General features: G+C 35.6%; 1 protein-coding gene across 2 annotated transcripts in view; it reads right to left on the minus strand.

The window, feature by feature from the left end:
• The window catches only part of LOC149785185 (nuclear pore complex protein Nup160-like), a 131,221-nt gene that overhangs the window by 98,400 nt on the left and 13,533 nt on the right, over nt 1-19,288 (minus strand). For both annotated transcript variants that reach the window (XM_089978989.1, XM_089978988.1), the window contains exons 5-11: nt 17,325-17,403; nt 16,005-16,119; nt 13,640-13,712; nt 12,286-12,371; nt 9,816-9,890; nt 7,259-7,353; nt 2,407-2,566 (exon numbers count right to left, since the gene is read on the minus strand). In XM_089978989.1, the coding sequence (XP_089835115.1) occupies nt 2,407-2,566; nt 7,259-7,353; nt 9,816-9,890; nt 12,286-12,371; nt 13,640-13,712; nt 16,005-16,119; nt 17,325-17,403 (683 nt within the window). The remainder of the gene's footprint in view (nt 1-2,406; nt 2,567-7,258; nt 7,354-9,815; nt 9,891-12,285; nt 12,372-13,639; nt 13,713-16,004; nt 16,120-17,324; nt 17,404-19,288) is intronic.

The following is a 19,288-nucleotide window of genomic DNA, read 5'->3' on the forward strand; positions in this document are numbered from 1 at the left end:
GTAACAAATATAAACTAGAATCATTGCATTCATTTCCTTATCAGAATCAGATATGCTGCCAGGCTTTTATCTGAAGTAGCGAGTTTCCCATTTAGCCACCAAAATAAGTAGGGTGGGGAGTAGGAAAAAGGGGGAGGTGGAAACAGCCATAGCTCAATATTTACCTAACACTTAAATATCCATCTCTCTTTCTTCCTGCTCCATTATGTTAGAGCTATACTAAAATCAAAATTCTCATCTAGTTTTATATGCATTAACAACTTGTTTTCTTGCTTAACCTGTTCCTTATTTGTCTATGCATATTATTCTGTGCCGAGAATCCCCTTTCAGTGTGTTGTCTGAAGGGGCATATACATAGTTAGCTTAAATAACCAGCTCGAAAAGGTTGGAAACCATACTTTATGGTTGTGATGTACAATTTTGCACAGCTCATAAGTATTGTCTCACGTATATTTCTCCACCAGAATAGGATTTTTCATTAAAATGAGAGCTGCCAAAGTTTCACTTTCTTTAATCAATGTTTTTGTTGACTATTATGACATATTTTGTATGTGTTCCATAATGATGTATTAGGGTCCATCAACGCCAGAGCTTGTTCAGACACATATTTGATCAAAGAAATATCCTTACTGTTTAGATTCCGTTTTATTCAACTTGTCTGAACAATTAAATAAAACTGTATACTGTACAGAGTACATTTTTATGTTTGCCTTTAAACTAATTTGCAGGAGATCTTGCATGGAACAGTCCTTAATAAAGATGTTATTTTCTTTACATAAGAGCAAAGAATACTTAATTTCAAATTATCTAGTTTTATTTCAGATATTGGTAGCCAGTCTAATTTTTTTAAATTTGACAATGATGTAAGCAGTCATTGTTTCAGGGATTAAATAAATGCATAGTTTATCCCTGTTTTTGCGATGTGATGGTTCGTGGCAGTGGCAAAATGAATTTTTTGCTAAGACTTCGTGGTTGCTGGTTGCGTTCAGCAGGTTGTCGCTCACAACAGAGTGTTATATAATAAAACTGATCCATGTATTACGATTGTGGTCAGAAATGACGGGTGGTTGCTCATAACAGGTTTTACAGTAATTAGGTTCATACTGATAATAAGTACTGTGGTCTTATTATAATTCAGGAACAATGTATATTATCACAGATTTGCCCCTCAAACAATTTCCTCATATTACATCATAAAAACCTCTCTAAAACTAATCTCAGGTGATTAAAGTGCCACTTACTTGGTAACACCAAATATGCACCTACACATGGAAACTCTGTATTTATCCAATTACTCGTGGGAATGCATTATGAAAATCTAAATTACACATAGGAAGGTACTGTAATTATCAAATTGCACAACTGAGATGCACTTTGACTATGAAGTAATGAACATGTGGATTAATCCCAAGTACACATACTAAGCCCCAGGGCATTAATTATCCAATTTTTTTAAACTATAGGTTGGTTACTGTAAAAAACAAAAAGTCCAGAATAAAGAGAGTTGCATATGAAAATCCCAAGAGCACTGAGAACCCTGAATGTCTCCTCCACACTTTGCAAAAAGCATACCGACACATAACATATACCAAAATATGTGAGGATCCTGATGAGCCAGGCCCTTCATCATGAAACTCTACTCCATATTTCATCAAGTAACAAATGAGACTCCAGGCATTTTACTCAATATGTGCAATCGTGGTCTTTTGATTCATCAGAATATTTGCAAGATGTGGAGCAAGTTTTATGACAGATGGACACCTTTCTCTCACTACTGCTTTTGTGACATGTGCATTTTGGTAAGCTTTCACTAATGAATCATCATCAAGCATTACAAACATTTCAGTGATCTAGTTATATTGTTGGTTCAAGCTGTCATTCGCCTGAAGATATCAAATTTTATCTACATGTAAAACTATAATCTGATAGCTGTTAAAAATAGTGAAATCAAAACTGATAGCATCTTTGTGCACATCATGGTACTATATACTGCATCCAATAAGCAAAACTTAATGGCAAACAATTTTTTAAAAGTTGTTGTTGTTGTTGTTATGGGGTTTAACGCCATTTTTCAGCACAAGATAGGCCATACATGGCGGCCAGTATTAATGTGAAGGAAGAACCCGGGAAAACCCCGGAAAGATATACCGACCCACGTGAAGCTACTGGCAAGCTTCCTCACATACCCACATAAGCCGAACCAGAGACTTGAACCCACGCAGACAGAGGAAAGATGGCAGTGATCCGTAACGGTAAGCGCTTTAGACCACTCGGCCACTCAGGGCCCCTAATTTTGAAAAGAATTATAAAGATCATAATGTTGCAGATGATGCCACTGAAAATGTTATACCTGTTTCACCATGTCTGACAAAAAATAGATACCTATCACTGTCCATGAATTCTTACATTAAGAGCCTTGCGGACATCCTGAAAGCTGATATGACCTGGTTGGAACATTGTGTTTAAGTAAACCTCACGAGGATCCTTGTGTGGTGTAATGTGAAGTTCTGCAGTTTTTGCAGGTTGAAGGATAACATCCTGGAACCTGGAAGAATCCCCTGCATCCCTGAGAAGAAAAAAAAGATGTACATAAAAATTTAAAATAATAAAACTACACCCTAGACAGTGTGTAAAAACCATTTTGGTTTACTTGGCTCTCATTGCTCACTCTTAAGAAATTTTCATTTTCTGAAATAAATTTCAATGAAAGAGTGAATTCTAACAGTGGTTTCCAACTGATGGAACACCAGAGTTACCTACCCCTTCCAATGAAAAATATTAAGGTTGGGCAAGAAACATAATAAGGTAGCTGCTTTAGATAGTAAGGCAATTATAAAGGCTAAAAACTATAAACAAACCTTATTTATTAATAGATAAGATGTCCACTCTTGAATCAATGTTGCATTCTTCTGGCTATACAATAACTTTGAGTTTAATTGTAAACAATTTCTCTTCAAGGGGATCCAAGGGGAGACAATTCAAACACTTGTCTAGTGATAACCAACAACTACATGAATGTTTGAACCTTTTTTTTTTTCTTTGCTGTGAAGTTCTTGACAGAATTTTTAGGGAATCTTTCCTAATGGAACTTTTTTCTAAGTAGTAAAAAGTGTCAATAATACACTCCTCCACTTTGGCATCAAGTTTGGCTGAAGCCTTTTCTGTTGCCAGGTGAATCAAATGACATAGGCAACCAAAGCAACAAAATTTGCTTGTTTATGTAAGAAATATCGAAATGCTCTTTTGTTTTTTCCAACCATCACATTAGCATTATCATACCCAAGTGAAATTATATTATTATATGGAATAGACCACATTTTCATTCGGAATCTATTAATTTAAATATATTTTCTCCAGTGACCCACTAATAACAAATATGTATTGAAAATATCCTAGAAATAACTTGCCCTTCCTTATTGTAAAAATATCTTAACATAACTGGATACTGCTTCAAACCCAAGTCACTACTTCCATCTGTGGCAACAGAAAAGGCTTTGCATTTTATACTGTCAACAAAGGTTTCCATCTTTATTAAAGAAAGTTCATTTACAATTGCTGACGTTTTACTCCTTGCACAGCTATATTTGGTGGCTATTTTAGATTCAGGGAACATTCTAACAAACAACTTGTTCGCAACTTCTGCCACACTTATTTGTAGATTAGGCTCCACAAAACATTCACTCAAGAGAGTTTCTACATTCATAATGGCAACATCTAAGTCAGATATTTCTTTTTCAGATCAATGAATGATTAAATGTTCTTTTGATTTTTTGCAAGGCAGCTAAATCATTGTGTTTCTTCATGGAAATGTGTTTTTTTACAACTGTCCTTCCCTCAATGTGCTACGCTGAAATGCTGAAAAGTATTACAAAAGGCATGGTTTCATTTCATTTTTTGCCAGTCTCTGGATAACAGCAAAAAGTTGCATATATTCTGGTTTCAACTTCTTTCTAGGTGGCTCATCGTCAGAGTCAGTTTCAATAGCACATTTTTTTCTTTCTCACCTTATTTGGTTACACTAATACTGGCAGTTGCAGAATCCTTGGTCTTTTCCATCAAGAAACAAATGGCTTTATTGTCATGACAAGAATGCCGATGTAACTCATTATCACAGAGTACTATATTCTGAGCTACCTTTTTCATATCATGGTACAATATGGCTGTGGAAGGACAAGGTCACAATCAGAACAATCTCAGTCTTTCTTGCTGAAACATATGGTGCAAATCACCAAACATCAAACTGATGTGTATTCCTACAATGTCTTCTGAGGTTACTTCACAATGCCAGAGAAGTGGCCAAGTGATGTTCTGATAGTAATATTGGATCCGAACGAAAACAACTATTTCAGGATGGAATTTGTGATATTTACTCATAAGGAACAGAAGGAAAATCATAATGACAATAAGCTGCTGCTGAAAATCATGTGGCTTACGCTAATATTGTAACTATAGGCAGCTCTGCAACACTAGTAATGATGTCATGATAAACATGTTCCTTCATCTCTGATTTCAACACGTCTTGCAGTATGACTTTAAGACAAGTGTCTCACCTGCATCTGTGCATTAATCAATCACTCATATCTGACTTCACCTGTATCCATGCACTGATGTATCCTCCATTATCTAAGTTCAACATAACAGTGTCTTATCTGCATCTAACACACTACTGTATCCATGCACTGATGTATCCCCCTACATCTAACTTAAACACAACAATGCCTCACCTGTATCCATGCACTGATGTATCCCTTGCATTGGACTTCACAAAACTTTCATTGTCGACACCACCACTGTTGTTGCTGTCAGAGAAGCAACACCCATATCTAACCATGATAACACAGGCAAAAGCACTGATGTTTGTGTCTTGCCGCAAACTGTCTTATGACTTCAACACAAAACTTTCACTGTTGACAACACCACTTAAATTGCTTTTGGAAATATGACACCTCCGTCTCACAACATCAGCAATAACACTAAGTGCCATGTCTTGGCTACAAACTATATTATGATGTACCTCCCAGTATCTGACTTCAATACACATTGTTGACAATGCCACAACCATTGCTGTAGGTAAAAAGATACGTCTCACCATGAAAACACATACAAGAGCACCGAGTTTTGCGTCTTGCCTGCAAACTGTGTTATGAGATAACCATTCATTATGTGACTTGCAGAAACTTTTAACATAGACTCCTAATATCTAAAAACAACATCACCATTGGAACCTTGCTACTGCATGGAACCAATAAAATCCATCATGTGCACCATTAGGAAAAATTGGGAAAATCCCTCACAAGGGTCAAAATTTGTGGACAGGAATGAGGCTTTGTGGATTCCTACCCACGAGGTTTTCAATTTTCCACAACAATGGACATAATGAGAAAATGTAAGGCAAGGCTTCCATAAAATACACACCTTGACTTCTCTTCTACACACACACACATACAAATAACAAACTCCACCATTTTGGCCCCCTCAACCCCCATCCTTGTGAACATGACCGTAAGTCTTTTGACAAACATCTTTGATTCTCAATGTTTCCTAGGAAACAATATGCAACATCTGATAATCTAAGGACACAAAATTAAGATATGTTCATGCAACTGACAGATTTTCAATGTAAAATTTTATATCAAATACAAAAAAGCTGTTTCTAAATGTGCAATATTCATTATAGGCAGGAGAAAAACGTATTAATACAAGTTTACATTTTTCTAAAAGCAATAATTATGCACTCACTAAAGTAACTAATTAACTCTACCCTCTGGATAATCATTTTTCTCTCCATGTTAGGCTCCATGTAAAACAAAATGATGAGAAATGCAGAAAATATGCTTACAAACATGAATCACACTTGGTCATACTGACGAAAGGTATTTAAAAAAAAACAACATGGACAAAGTGTAAAACTGAATTTGGCTAAAGGTTCATCCATTCATTAGTTTTCTGCAGTACTGCAGATTTGAGGTATCCATCTTTTCCATTATTCTCTTGACACTGCTCTAGGCTTCATCACTTCATATGATTATCCATCTTTAAGGTTATCCAGATGCATAATTCCCGATATCCCTCTTTGTAGCTTTCCATCCATGCTTCCAACTATTACTTCTCTCAACAGGTTTTTACTTCTCAAGATATGTCCAATCCATCTTTTCTTTCTCACCTCTAAAATCACTTGCAACAATCTTCTCTTTTCACCTACTAAACTTGGTACCTCTTTATTTATTTTCCAGCTGACCTTCTCCATGCATCTGCAAATTGACAGCTCAAAAGCTTCTAACCTTCACCTTTCTTCCTTTATAATAGTCAAACTTTCTGACCCATACAATGCTACACTCCAGGGGTATGACAACTTTCTTTTTCAAATCTTTGTTCAATGTGTGCATTATTAATTATTTCTAATGGTTAGGTAAATCCAGATGTACTGTGACTGTTTAAGGGAAGAAAGCAACTAAAATTTCATTGAAACACAGAAAGGCTGCATTTCATAGGATAGGGGCAGTGAAACATGCCGAATTAAGATTGGTTTTCATAGGGTAGGAACAGTGAAATATGCTGAATAAAGACTGGATTTCATTGGGTAGTGTAAATGAAACATGCCCAATTAAGATTGGTTTTCATAGGGTAGGGACAGTGAAATATGCCGAATTAAGACTGGATTTCATAGGGTAGTGTAAATGAAACAAGGCCAATCAAGATTGGATTTCAGAGGGTAGTATAAGCGAAACATTCTGTTATGTATATCTAACACTGTGTGTTTAACTTTTATCCATGATTGAAGATTGTGTCATTTGTAAACGACGCATTACATTTGTCCATTATTGCAGATCATACTTTAAGATAACAATCATTTTTAAGCAACATGTTTACTTGGAATTGAGTTCTGGGCACTGGCTTTCCCCTTGGAAATTCTATGGTCTACCTGATTTTTGTCATGTTGCTTGTTAAAATTTAAGTAAACAGACCTGATCTTGTTTACGAATTTGATGGAAGTTTCCAATTAATACTGGACTTCAAACAGTATTAGCATAGAAACATGTCCAATTAAAGTTGGATTTTATAGGGTAGTGGCAGTGAAACAAGCACAAGGTTGATTTTTATTAGGCAGTGGCAGAGAAACATACAAATTAAGATTAGGTTTTTATAGGCTAGTGGTTGTGTGTAACAAGCACAATTAAGGCGGGATTTTATCAGATATAGTGAAACATACCCAATTATGACTGAAAAGCATGATTCATAAAAAAATAGATGTACATACCCAACAATGAAAGTCCTGACTACAGCATGGCCAGCCGAGTTTGTCCATAATGTAACAAGGAGGGTCGAAGTGAAACAGAAATCAATCAAGTCTTCCTGCAAGATGGATGTAAAAAACATGAGGGTTAAATGTTTACCATGTGATTTAACAAGCCTCTGTACTTAGTCCATCATGTATAGTGGAATCTTACTGCTTGAACAAGTGAAACTGGTCAAGCTGGTGTTCATAACCCATCTGATTTTAAATAAAATCTCACAAACTCAAATTAACATTATCTAACTGATTCATTATGACCCATTACCTGAACTCAAATCCCATCAAATTCATCAACAAGATTTCATCTACACCTTCCAGGCTACAATAACATGTTTACTCCAATCGACAGTACAATCCACCACCTATGTAATGCGTTTAAAATTACCCTTCCAATCTCCAATCGACAGTACAATCCACCACTTATGTAATGCGTTTAAAATTACCCTTCCAATCTCCAATCGACAGTACAATCCACCACTTATGTAATGCGTTTAAAATTACCCTTCCAATCTCCAATCGACAGTACAATCCACCACCTATGTAATGCGTTTAAAATTACCCTTCCAATCTCCAATCGACAGTACAATCCACCACCTATGTAATGCGTTTAAAATTCCAATTTATAATCATAAAAATTAAGACACATATTACAGATACACATCATGACAATAAAGACAACCAAATAATCAACTTTTGGGTCACAATGTACAGGCCAACAAGCAAATCCAGGAAGATTTCCAACTTTTGGCCATATTTCAAGACTTTTCCCTTACTTTCCATTTTCCATGAATTTTTTAACAGGATATTTATATTACCATGGAAACCCAGGTTGAGTAATCTGCATGGGTGAAATGTGAGTGAACTATAAAGGCAAATGCCTATGACTACTCTGCCACTCAGTGTCCCCTTACTGTAATCATTTGATAACTCAGTCACTCAGTATCCCCTTATTGTAAGCCTGTGACTACTCTGCCACTCACTGTCGCCTTATTATAAGCCTATGACTACCTGGGGTCCCCTTATATGACATTGTAAGAACACATTCTATGTAAATTATCTCCCAAACATTATTAATATGCATGGACTGCACTCGTTATCTAACTCAACAAAGAATATATCATTAATATGCATGGACTGCACTCATTATCGAACTCAGCAAAGAATACATCATTAATATGCATGGACTGCACTCATCATCTAACTCAACAAATACAAATAATATGCATGGACTACAATCATTAACAAACTCATCCAGGAATACATCATTAATATGCAAGGATCACACTCAATAACTAACTCTTCCAAGTTTACATCATTAATATGTGTGGATCTCGCTCATTACCAAACACATCCAAGATTACATCAATAATGCACATTGTATCTCACTCATTAACAAACACATCCATAGGCATAACAAGTTCAGTCAATCAGATACCAGTTCAACTGATTAGTATGTGTAGTTCTTGCCCATTAGCATATATTCCATGTTTATTCAAAATCGGATCAGAAAGGTGGCTTCGAGAGTGGTAACAACGTCAAACAATCTGATGCACGATGACCTCATTAGCATACAGGATCTCACTATCAAGCTCACTTTAGACCTTAATGCTATAAGCACCAATTCCAAGCTTGAAAAATGGCCACAAGAGGGTAACAATGTTAACTAATCATTATTCACTCATCATCCAACTTATAAAGATGGACTGCTGAATAGTAACAGGCAACTGGTGACAGATGGAGCACAACACACACTGGATGACAAACTATGGATGCAGTCATACCATAGTATCGTGTGGCCTCAAGACCAGGCAAGACAAAAATGAGGGAGATTGAAAACATTGAAAAACAAGTCATCCCCTTTGCAGCACATAATGTAACCTGCGAAAACATATATTTATTATACTTTAGTTTAAGATGAAATATCAAGAAGAAGATGACAATAAATTATATTAGTAGACAAAAGGCTTACAGTTAAAGGATTTAAGGTCCTCCATCAACCATTTTCAAGGAAATGTTTATTTTGAAAGAGGTCTTGTTGAGTATCAAAGTTAGAAAATAAATCAAGATTGCACTTCCTAATTCTTTTAATAAACTGTCATCATTTGTTTTCTTTCCCTTTTGATCTATAAGTGACAAAAAAAAGACAATAAGCATATCATTAGTTGTTTCAATTTCTTAAAATCCACAGAACCACTATTCATTTCATAATCTATTACTTATTTCCTACACTATAATCTCTACATTAGCAAGTACCTTGTTCTAGCAATGCATCACTTTCACATCCAAGTGGAGAGTACATAATACCAACACCAACTCGGGTGAGGGTCATACTATTAGTTTGTCATAAATATGCAACAAAACCGAATACAAGAATTTTAGGCATCAAAGATTCAAAAACAAGTTTAAACAGACACCTGCATATTTGACTTTTAATATTTTTCAGGGCACAATGTTACCTGACCTACTGGAACAAAACAAAATATTTCAGTTTAAGGCCGATAAAGAAGGAATACCAACATACTGATGGTCCCGATACAGAACTAATGTGATGAATCTGCAGTCGACCTCCTTTCATTATTGGCTGCAACAAACAAAACTGAAAGAAACAAAAATTGTATTTTATAAATAGATGTAAGTTCAAGACATTTTAAAAATCACCCCACCCCCCAATAGTCAATCTGTGCACTTTCATTTTTTCCCCTTCCCAGGACCATGCCAAACTATTTTTAATAATACGTTTCTCTGAGAATAATTACCAAATCACATTAACATTAAGAAATAAACTCAACTACCATCTCAAATCCTGCCCTCCCCATTACACCTTATAAAGGAAAACTACTGTGCATTACTAATGCTAGTTGGATACCAATCAACCATATGTTTATCAATTCATATTTTTTATGATGTTTGTGTGATTTGTATTTTTAACATAGCTTTAACAATGTTTCAGTCATTTTGCAACAATGTCTGCAGTGTGACAGTTTATAGTGATGTCTAGCACTGGGGCATCATGCCGCAGACTTGTAGCATGATGTCTCCACCCTATCACATTATCCTGACACCAGGCCGACCAGTCCTAACACTTAACCTTTTAATGCTGAGCGCCAAGCGAGGCAGCTGTTAGTACCATTTTTTTAAGTCTTTGGTATGACTTGGCCGGGCATCGAACCCACGACCTCCAGCATCTGAGGCGGATGCTTTACAACTAGGTCACCGGAGCAGTGTTAATGTTTTATGATACATCAATGTGAGGTATGAGAAGGTTTAATAGTAATGTGATTGGGTAAATATTCTCCTAGAAACATAATTTACTAAAATATACATATCCAATCAATACCTTCAAAACCCTTCAAGGGAAGAACCTATGAAGTCTGTATGTGAAGGATAAACCAATCTCTTAACATGACAGCCAGTGAAATCAATAAATGGACTGGGAGGAAAGAATGACTTTTCCTTACAGAGAATAAAATCTGGTTGAATCCAACATATGGGCTTAACCCATGCTTATCAAGCGGTTGTGCTGATGTCAGCTAGGTTCTGGGGTTGTCTGGACCACAGTTACTCGACTCTCCAGATTCAGTTCTCATCTCCTCCTCCTGACAGTAATCGGGGCTAATATTTTCCACTCAATAAGGTAGAGAATTTTTTTTAGCCAGCTGAGCTTGTGCATCAGTCACCTAAAATCTGCTACTTTCCTCCATAAGCCTTTAAAGTGGAATACCTTCTTGTTTGTAGGAATCTCTTAATAACTTTCAGTTCAAATTCTTTCTATGCAATGCTTTTCTGACAAGAGCCAGACACAAAAGAAAAGTCTGTCTGGTCAGGGATGAAGCAGGCGTGACTGCAGCCATTTGAACAGGCTAGGTTTTGTTAGGATCTTCATGCAGATGTCTATTGCTAGATCAAGCATTCAAAGACTACTGAAGCCTTAACTTTATGGCTACTTTAAAGCTGAATTCCATATGCTCCATGTTGGGGTCAGAGTATGATGACTATGGTTATCCCTCACTCACGATGTGGGAAAGGGCCCCAAATGTCCAAGTGGTCTAAAGCGCTCACCATTACAGATCACTGCCATCTCCCCTCTGTGTGGGTTCGAGACTCGGGTTCAGTCGCCATGTATAGCCTATCTTGTGCTTAAAAATGGTGTTAAACCCCACAAAAACAACGATGTGGGTTGTCTTCATAAGTCAAAAATTGCATGGCCAAGGTCCTGTCTGCAGTTCTGTATCTATTCAGTGAATATGCTGTGAAAAAATGGCCTGCTAGCCAAACTGAAGGCGAAGGCAAGCAATATACAGCAGCTAGAAAGTGTGTTGAACTGGTGGCTGGATGGTCAACTTGGAAACCATGTGGATGGAATGTGCAGTGAAAGGAGAGAATGACTCAGTGGATCCTCACACAACTCTGCATACCACAAAACAGCCAGCATGTTGTACTGCTTGCTAATGTGACAGCATCTACTTAATGGATACCCCGTGAAGTTGAAATGACAGCCAGTCAAGCCTCACCACTTGTCCTGCATGGTATATAGTTGGAAAAGACAAGAATGGCTATCTTAGAGAGGTAGGAAAGTACTTTTTCTTAATGTTAATGTGATCGGTGAATGTATTTGATGGAGAAAAAAGTGCTCTAATTAGCACAGCTTGGAGAGATGCAAATGCTAATCTGTGTATTCACTCATCAAAATGAGGTCAATCCTGATACTCCATGCTTTAACAAAAAATGTTTAGTTAAGAGAGAATTACTGCAAGTGCCATTCCATTTAAATTGGGGGGGGGGGGGGTTTACAGTTTATTTACTTTCTGTAATTGGTGTCTGAAAATAATGGGGCACTGGGTTAGAGTTAGGCCATAATAACATTAATTCTTTTCAGAAAATAAAACAGCATCCCCACCCCTTTTATGTAAATTTGGATGCAGTATAAGAATTAGAACAACACTAAACAAGTTGTTAAAAATATAAAAAAGGTCACATTATCTATACTATACCTCATTTCTTTCTGGAAAGGAAAGGTGGACAACAAACTTGGCATCAAACTGGTCAGTGCCACTTTGAACTTTAATGGTATGATAGCCTGCAAAGTAAAAGAAAACATCATACTACATGTCTGACTGGTCCCATCTTTACTGACGAACATCAAGGAACGAATTAGCACTCTTTGCAACTGGAGATAGAATTAGCACTCTCTGCAAATGGCCACAGACTCAGCATTCCTTGAAAATGGCGACAGACATTATTTACTGGCAATAGGTTGCGAATATACTGTGCCTATTGTTAAATTTTCAGAAAAGTGCTTCATACGTTTGATTACAATATTCAAATCTCCTTAAGCCTAAATGCCTTTACATGTCATTATGTTCATTGGGTACCTGCAGTGGCTCAGTGATCATGTACCAGACTTATGCCCAGAAGGTTACAGGTTCAAATCCTGTCTAGATAAGGATAGTTTGACTGACATGGTTGGTCTCCAGGCAAAACACTTTACTGCAATTGTCCCAGCATGATATATCCTTTCATGTACTGATGTGCCACTACATATGACTCAATCAAATGCTTTAGATTTTAAAATCTGTTTAAACATGCTGAAAAAAACAAGCATGTCATCTGTCCCTACCTGTTGTTAGTATAACACTATGAAACACAATCATCTAATAAACAATTCTTGTATTAGATGCCAGTGTTTCAAAGTTATATATGAGGAATTGCCTAATACATTTCTGCTTTTTATTAAACCATTTTTCTATGGTTACTGGCTCTTCTGACATCACCTCAGCAGAATTCTGAGTAAAGGTCTTAGACCTTTTAAAAGTCATTAAAAGATGAACTTATTAGGAAATGCACATTAGTAGCCAAATACTTCGCCAAAAAAGTATTCAGTTTTCAGCTAGTGAGCTTTAACTTTGATCTGTTGACTCCAAAGTTAATAGGTTTTTACTTTGCTCCATGTGCAAGCCATTCACAAAGTTTGGTCCAGGTCTGTGATGCAGAACTAATGTTATCATTCACAATTGATTTTTTTTCTGTCTTTCAGCCACAGTGACCCTGACTATTTGATCTTTTCTTCCTTACCCCAAATGCAAGCTATTTACAAAGTGTGCTAAATGTAAATGGTGGAGAACTAGAGTTATTGTGCAGAAACAACTGGCAAGCCAAACCACAATGACTAAGTCGATTTAAATAAACTAGCCCTAAGACAAAAAGCTTGTTGAGTGTGTAACTATCTCATATCTGGCTGCTTTGTAGAACAATATGATACTTCCACCATTGTTCCTCATACAATTTACAGATGGCATATAATATTAATCAAAAGCATTAGAAAAAAACATTTTGCCATTCACTTACCCCCTGTGGCCTGAAGCTGACTTCCATCCGGCAGGTAATTCAACAAACTGCTGACCAGGGTACAATCTCTGGACTGAAAAATGTGAGGGAAAAAAACCAGCTTAAATTTCGGGGGGAAATAAAGGAACTTGACTTAAGTCTTAGTAATGTAAAGTCCGTAGTTTCAATCCATGATAACATTCAAAAGTTATCAATAGAAAATGTCATTTTTAAATGATATAATGGATTGGTTTTGGTTTGGTTCTCTAGAGCACAGCAACACCAGTAGGTTATTTAGTGCCAATGCAACTGAAGCGAACAGCCTTGCCCAAGGAAACACTATTATAGCTGACCCAGGTGGTCCGATGATAGGATTCAAACCTGGGCCCTCTAGTAGTAAGTCCAGCATAATACCTGCTGAGCCACCCTTTTTCCCAAATGTGATGGCAATTGATGTGATAGGACAAACAAGGGTAATATGGAATGCCCCTCCATAGATATGGTGGGAATCATAAAAAGGAACACAAAATTTTGTGTATGGATCGTGGTATGCTAAAAATAAGTATCAGACTTTGAAAGCAAGGTCTCAAGTTACACAGCTTCAACTCAAAATAGATCAAACAAAGAGTTCATACAAAACAATTCAACGTTTAATAAAAACTAAAATCATTAACAAAATACAAGATTCATGAAAATGGTCAAATAATTTTTATTTTTATCAGTGAAATAATACAAAACTATCAAAAAGGGTCTAGTCATCTGAACATAAAATGATAATAACTCTATTATGCCCTAGATTAATGAACAAAACAAGGCAGTTTTATAGTAATTATATCCACACATTTTTATATATATAGAATGCTTGATAATAATAGGCGGAATTAATATTTTAATATAAATAATACTATCACACAGGTTAGAGAATTTTAATTTGTACAAATTAAAAATTCTCTAATCTGTATGATAGTATTTTATATATATAATAATCACAGTTGTGATTGCAAGATCACTGAGAAATGATTCACAGGGTTGCTGCATTCTTAACAAAAACAAATCCCATGACTTTTCCAAAACATTTCCAGGGTGATTTAAAAAAAGCTCAAAGACCACAATTACTTGCATTGTCAATCATTTATTGATAATAATTGTCATATTCAAAACAAGTTTCTTTAATCCGTGTTTGTTGCTCCATGAAGTAAATGTTTGTAAAACTTTTATATCAGAATTTCCATGACTTTTCCAAAACTTTCCAAAGTTTTGAGAAATTCAATGACTCTTCCAGGCCCTTGAATTTTTTTTATTAAATTCCGAAACTTGTCAAGATTTCCAAAACCTGTGGGAACCATGGATCCAATTTTCTTATGCTACCTAGTAATCATGATTGAATTACTATGAGAATCATACTTTTGTTATGTATCCATCAATTTTTGATAAATAAAACCTCAAAATGTAACCAAAAAAGAAATGAAATTGCTTAAGATTTCAACCTTCTGATATGAACTTCTGAACTCATAAACCAGATCACATTCTTCTGAATAGCTGATATGTGTATGAACAGGAGTTTTATGAATGAAACGTGTGTAACAAAACGGTCACTCATTTTCGATACTTTCACTGTTAGTAACACAAGTTCTTTGATAATAGGGGGAGGTGGCATACATGTGTTTTACAGCTATTTTGCATCACGGAAGTTTATATCCAAGGTTTGGCTGATAGCATTTATACTGTTTCTGGTTGGACATTGTGAGAGGCTCTGATGGGGACTTGGCATGGTAATGACGGGATTATTCAACAACTGGATCGAACTGTTGGAACCTGATGACAAAGATTTGTAAAAGAGAATGCTACTCATTTCCATTTGTAGGTCAAGTGAGGCTAGTTAGCTATTCACACTTGTTCTGTTAACCAAAAAAAAACTCACTGAAAAAGTAGTTCCTGCCTTGTTTGAGAGTATTGTAATATGGAATCAGATAATGACCAAATTTCACTACTTTTGGAATCTGACATTACAATTCTGGTTAATTCTTGTGCAGAAAATTGACAGACAAAAAAATTACTGTTATCCATCACAAGTCTGTTGATCAGTTGCTTTCCCTTGTAACATTAACAGTATCAGGGTGGACTCCCAGAAGATCACATATGATATGATCTTTCATAAGAACTAGGAAGTGTACATGAAAAATGAAGGCTGCTGATCCTCGATGCAGCCCAAAAAGGTAGGGAGTGCTGGTAAAAAAGTGAAATTTTCTAAGGTAAAATGTTGGATACTTAATATAGTTTCCTTTCTTGGTGCACTCTATATAACATTATTCTCATGGGCAACAAATCAGAGCTACTCTAGGGCAACAAATTATAGCTAGAGTTTTTCAACAGGTAAAAAACTTACTTTGACTGACCAGACCCTAAGCCTACAGTCTCTACAGATGGCAAACACGTACAGATCCCCACGAACAGGATGTAGGACCATACTGCTTGTTGCTTCTGGCGACTCACCTCCACCCCTGTAAAGCGTAAACATTAAATGCTATAAATGAATTCAACTATTTTACATCCAACATGCTAGTTAGGGCTTTTCTGAAAGTACATTTTGATTCCATCAAGTGTCAAAACAAAGAGCCTTGTGAATCAAATCATAACATGAGGCTTACAGGAGCTATATACAGATCACACTCTCAATTATTGCAAATTCATAATTTTTCATTAAAAAAAAATCTTGCTGGTTTGGTTGGCCAGGTTTATTTGATTTCTTGCCATTTTTCAGCACATAATAGACTGTACATGGTGGCCAGTATACTCGGTGGGGGGGGGGAGGTAAACAAAGAAGAACCACCAACCCATGGGTGGTTACTAGCAAGCTTTCTCACATACCCACTTTCGTCTAGCTAAGATTTGAAACCATGCATTAAGATGATATGTTAGTGATCTCTAAAGGCAAGTGCCTACGGCTACTTAGGACCCCTTGTGGATGATATAAGCCACAGCTGAATCACTTGCATTTGCTTTCAATTCATGATACTATATACTGCACATCATAAAATGGAGACAAAAAAAAGTTATTAAAGAAGTACTTTACACAAATTTTCATATGTTTAATATCTACATTTTTATTGGATATCCTAAATTTTAGGACAAAAGAATATTTATAACACTTTAGTTCTTTGATGTGATATTTAATTTCACATCAGAGCTTCACTAATCTCAAGATTTAGGTAGAATCTACTCTTCCTTTGGAAGCTGCTAAAAATCAATGATGGGCAACAAAAAGTTCTCTATATGCCAACACTAGATCTTCATCATCATACAGATATTTTACATAATATTTACATTTGCAAGCATATGTAGTATTCAAAAATTTTGGGATGGCAACTTGCTAAACGAAGAAAGTGATAACTTGCATAATTACTATCATACAAACATAGGTAGCTAACCCAGATCAATACAAACACCAATATAGATAATACACTGCTTTACTTCTTTGATTATCAACTCTAAGCACCAAGTTTTAACACCTAAAGTCTAAATAGGACCTAAATTATCGTCTGTAAACATACACTTTTGCAAATTTCAGAAACTATGTACCTAGCAGACAAATTCACTGAGCAGACTAAGCTATGTTACTTCATAGTCACCAGAAGCTCGTTATTATGGCCAAGTAAAAATGCCAGATCAATGCAAAATATGAGACACCTAATATTTTTTATCCTACCTCATATAAGATGGCACCAGACCACTCCAAATCTTTTGCATCATTCCAGACTGGTTCAACTGGAAATGCTGTACAATTCCTATAACAGAAAAGAAGAAATTATATAATTGTGGAAAAACAACTCAAATGATGTCAACATGCAAATCCATTGGCATTCTCAACTATCTTCAATATTTCCAAATGTATATTACATCTGTATTATATATTAATTTATAGTTTTATTTAAGTCACTTGGGTTTATGACATTTATTTTTTAATTCTTCAAATTCAGTGGCTGGCTTTTTTTAATAATAAAAGTACATGTAAAATTTCATTCATAAATCAAGGCTGATTGCTGAGGTCAAGTAATCAACTATTTCAGTCAAGTACACAACTCATTAGTTTAATGGAGGTCACAAAAAATCACATGATACTTTGGAGAGCATTTGTCCTGTAGAGACGAATCTCTCATGCCATAGTTGTTGATTGGCTCAATGATCTGAAAAGGTCAGAACAGAACACTTAAATTATTTTGCAATCTAATGATGCCAATGCTTGAAAATCTTTTGTGGTTCAAGTTTTGTTGACTTGATATACACACAGAGATTATATAAGAAAATAAAAGCACCACATTAGTATTCTTCAGTTATAAAAGGCTTTGTGAGAGAGACAGAGAAGAAATTATGATTTATTTATAATATTGTTTGCTGGACTCGCAAAGTGAAAAACATTTATTCTAAAACAGACAGTACCTGACAAATTACATGAAATTATTCAAGGACTTTTGTGAAATTCCTCTTTCACTGAATTTATCTTGCATTAAACATATTTGGATTTAGAGCCGTGATTTTTCAGTGATGCTAGTATGTTACCATATAAGCGCATTAGAACCTTCATTTGGAATACCTTTAGATAGTTTCTGGTTAAATGTGAAATTAATAGTTGTTGTAGGGTTTAACGACATTTTTCAGCACAAGATAGGCTACACAAGGATGCCAGTATAAATGGTGTAGGAAGAACCTGGGAAAACCACTTAAAGAAACACCAACCATGAGAAGCTACTAGCAAGCTTTCTCAGATACCCACATTGGCCGAATCCAATGCTCGAACCCCAAGCAGACAGAGGAGAGCGATTTAGACCACTCAGGGCCCATGAAATTAATAGTATAATTCAGGATAATATTCTAGGAATTCATACACCATAAGTTATTTTTAATTCTTTCACTTTGTTTGATTTTATATTTTAGGGAAATAAATTAATATTTTGGAAGATTAGGTTTTACCATGTCTTGTTGCTTAGTTTAAGCTGCTACACATAATACAATCAATGGTTGAAATTCTTCATATGCATTTTCATACAGATAAGTGGATTTTCAAACTTTTTCTTTTGGGGGAAACAGAATAAATTAAATGAATGATGAAAGAAGTTGTAACTGGTAGAAGCGGTAGCCAGTATGTCACACAACTTTAAAAAAAATCCATAAAATCATTATTTTTCTTGAATTTTGTCAAGATAATTCATCCAGAATAGCTGCGTTTTTTGCAAACAACTATCAAATATGAGTGGAGCTGGTGAGCTCAGCTGACCCTTCCTTTCCCCATCATGGAAAACCACTTTCTGATGAAGACTGAGCTCATTCTGAGCAAAACATCCATTTTTATAACTGACAGAAAAATTCTGGATCTGCCTTAAAGTTTAACAATAGGTTTATGTGTATCGTAAAAATTTTATCAGATCGAATTTCAGCTTAAACATGTCATCTGTCAAATCAAGATAGAAAATATTAAAATATCAACAGTGTAAGCATTTTAGTTCACTGTTTCCAAAATATTCTATACAACTAAATGAAAAACATAAGGAAAAGAAATATTTTTCAATCTGCACATTATGAGATTTGCTTCTGTAGTTTTATGCTGCAAAAGTCATTAAAAATTTAAGGAAACAATGAATGAAATTAAGTTAAGGATTTTTTTGTCGATATTTA

This window comes from Sinohyriopsis cumingii, chromosome 13 (genome assembly GCF_028554795.1).
Source record: "Sinohyriopsis cumingii isolate HCF-2022 chromosome 13, ASM2855479v2, whole genome shotgun sequence".
NCBI classification, from domain to species: Eukaryota; Metazoa; Mollusca; class Bivalvia; order Unionida; family Unionidae; genus Sinohyriopsis; species Sinohyriopsis cumingii.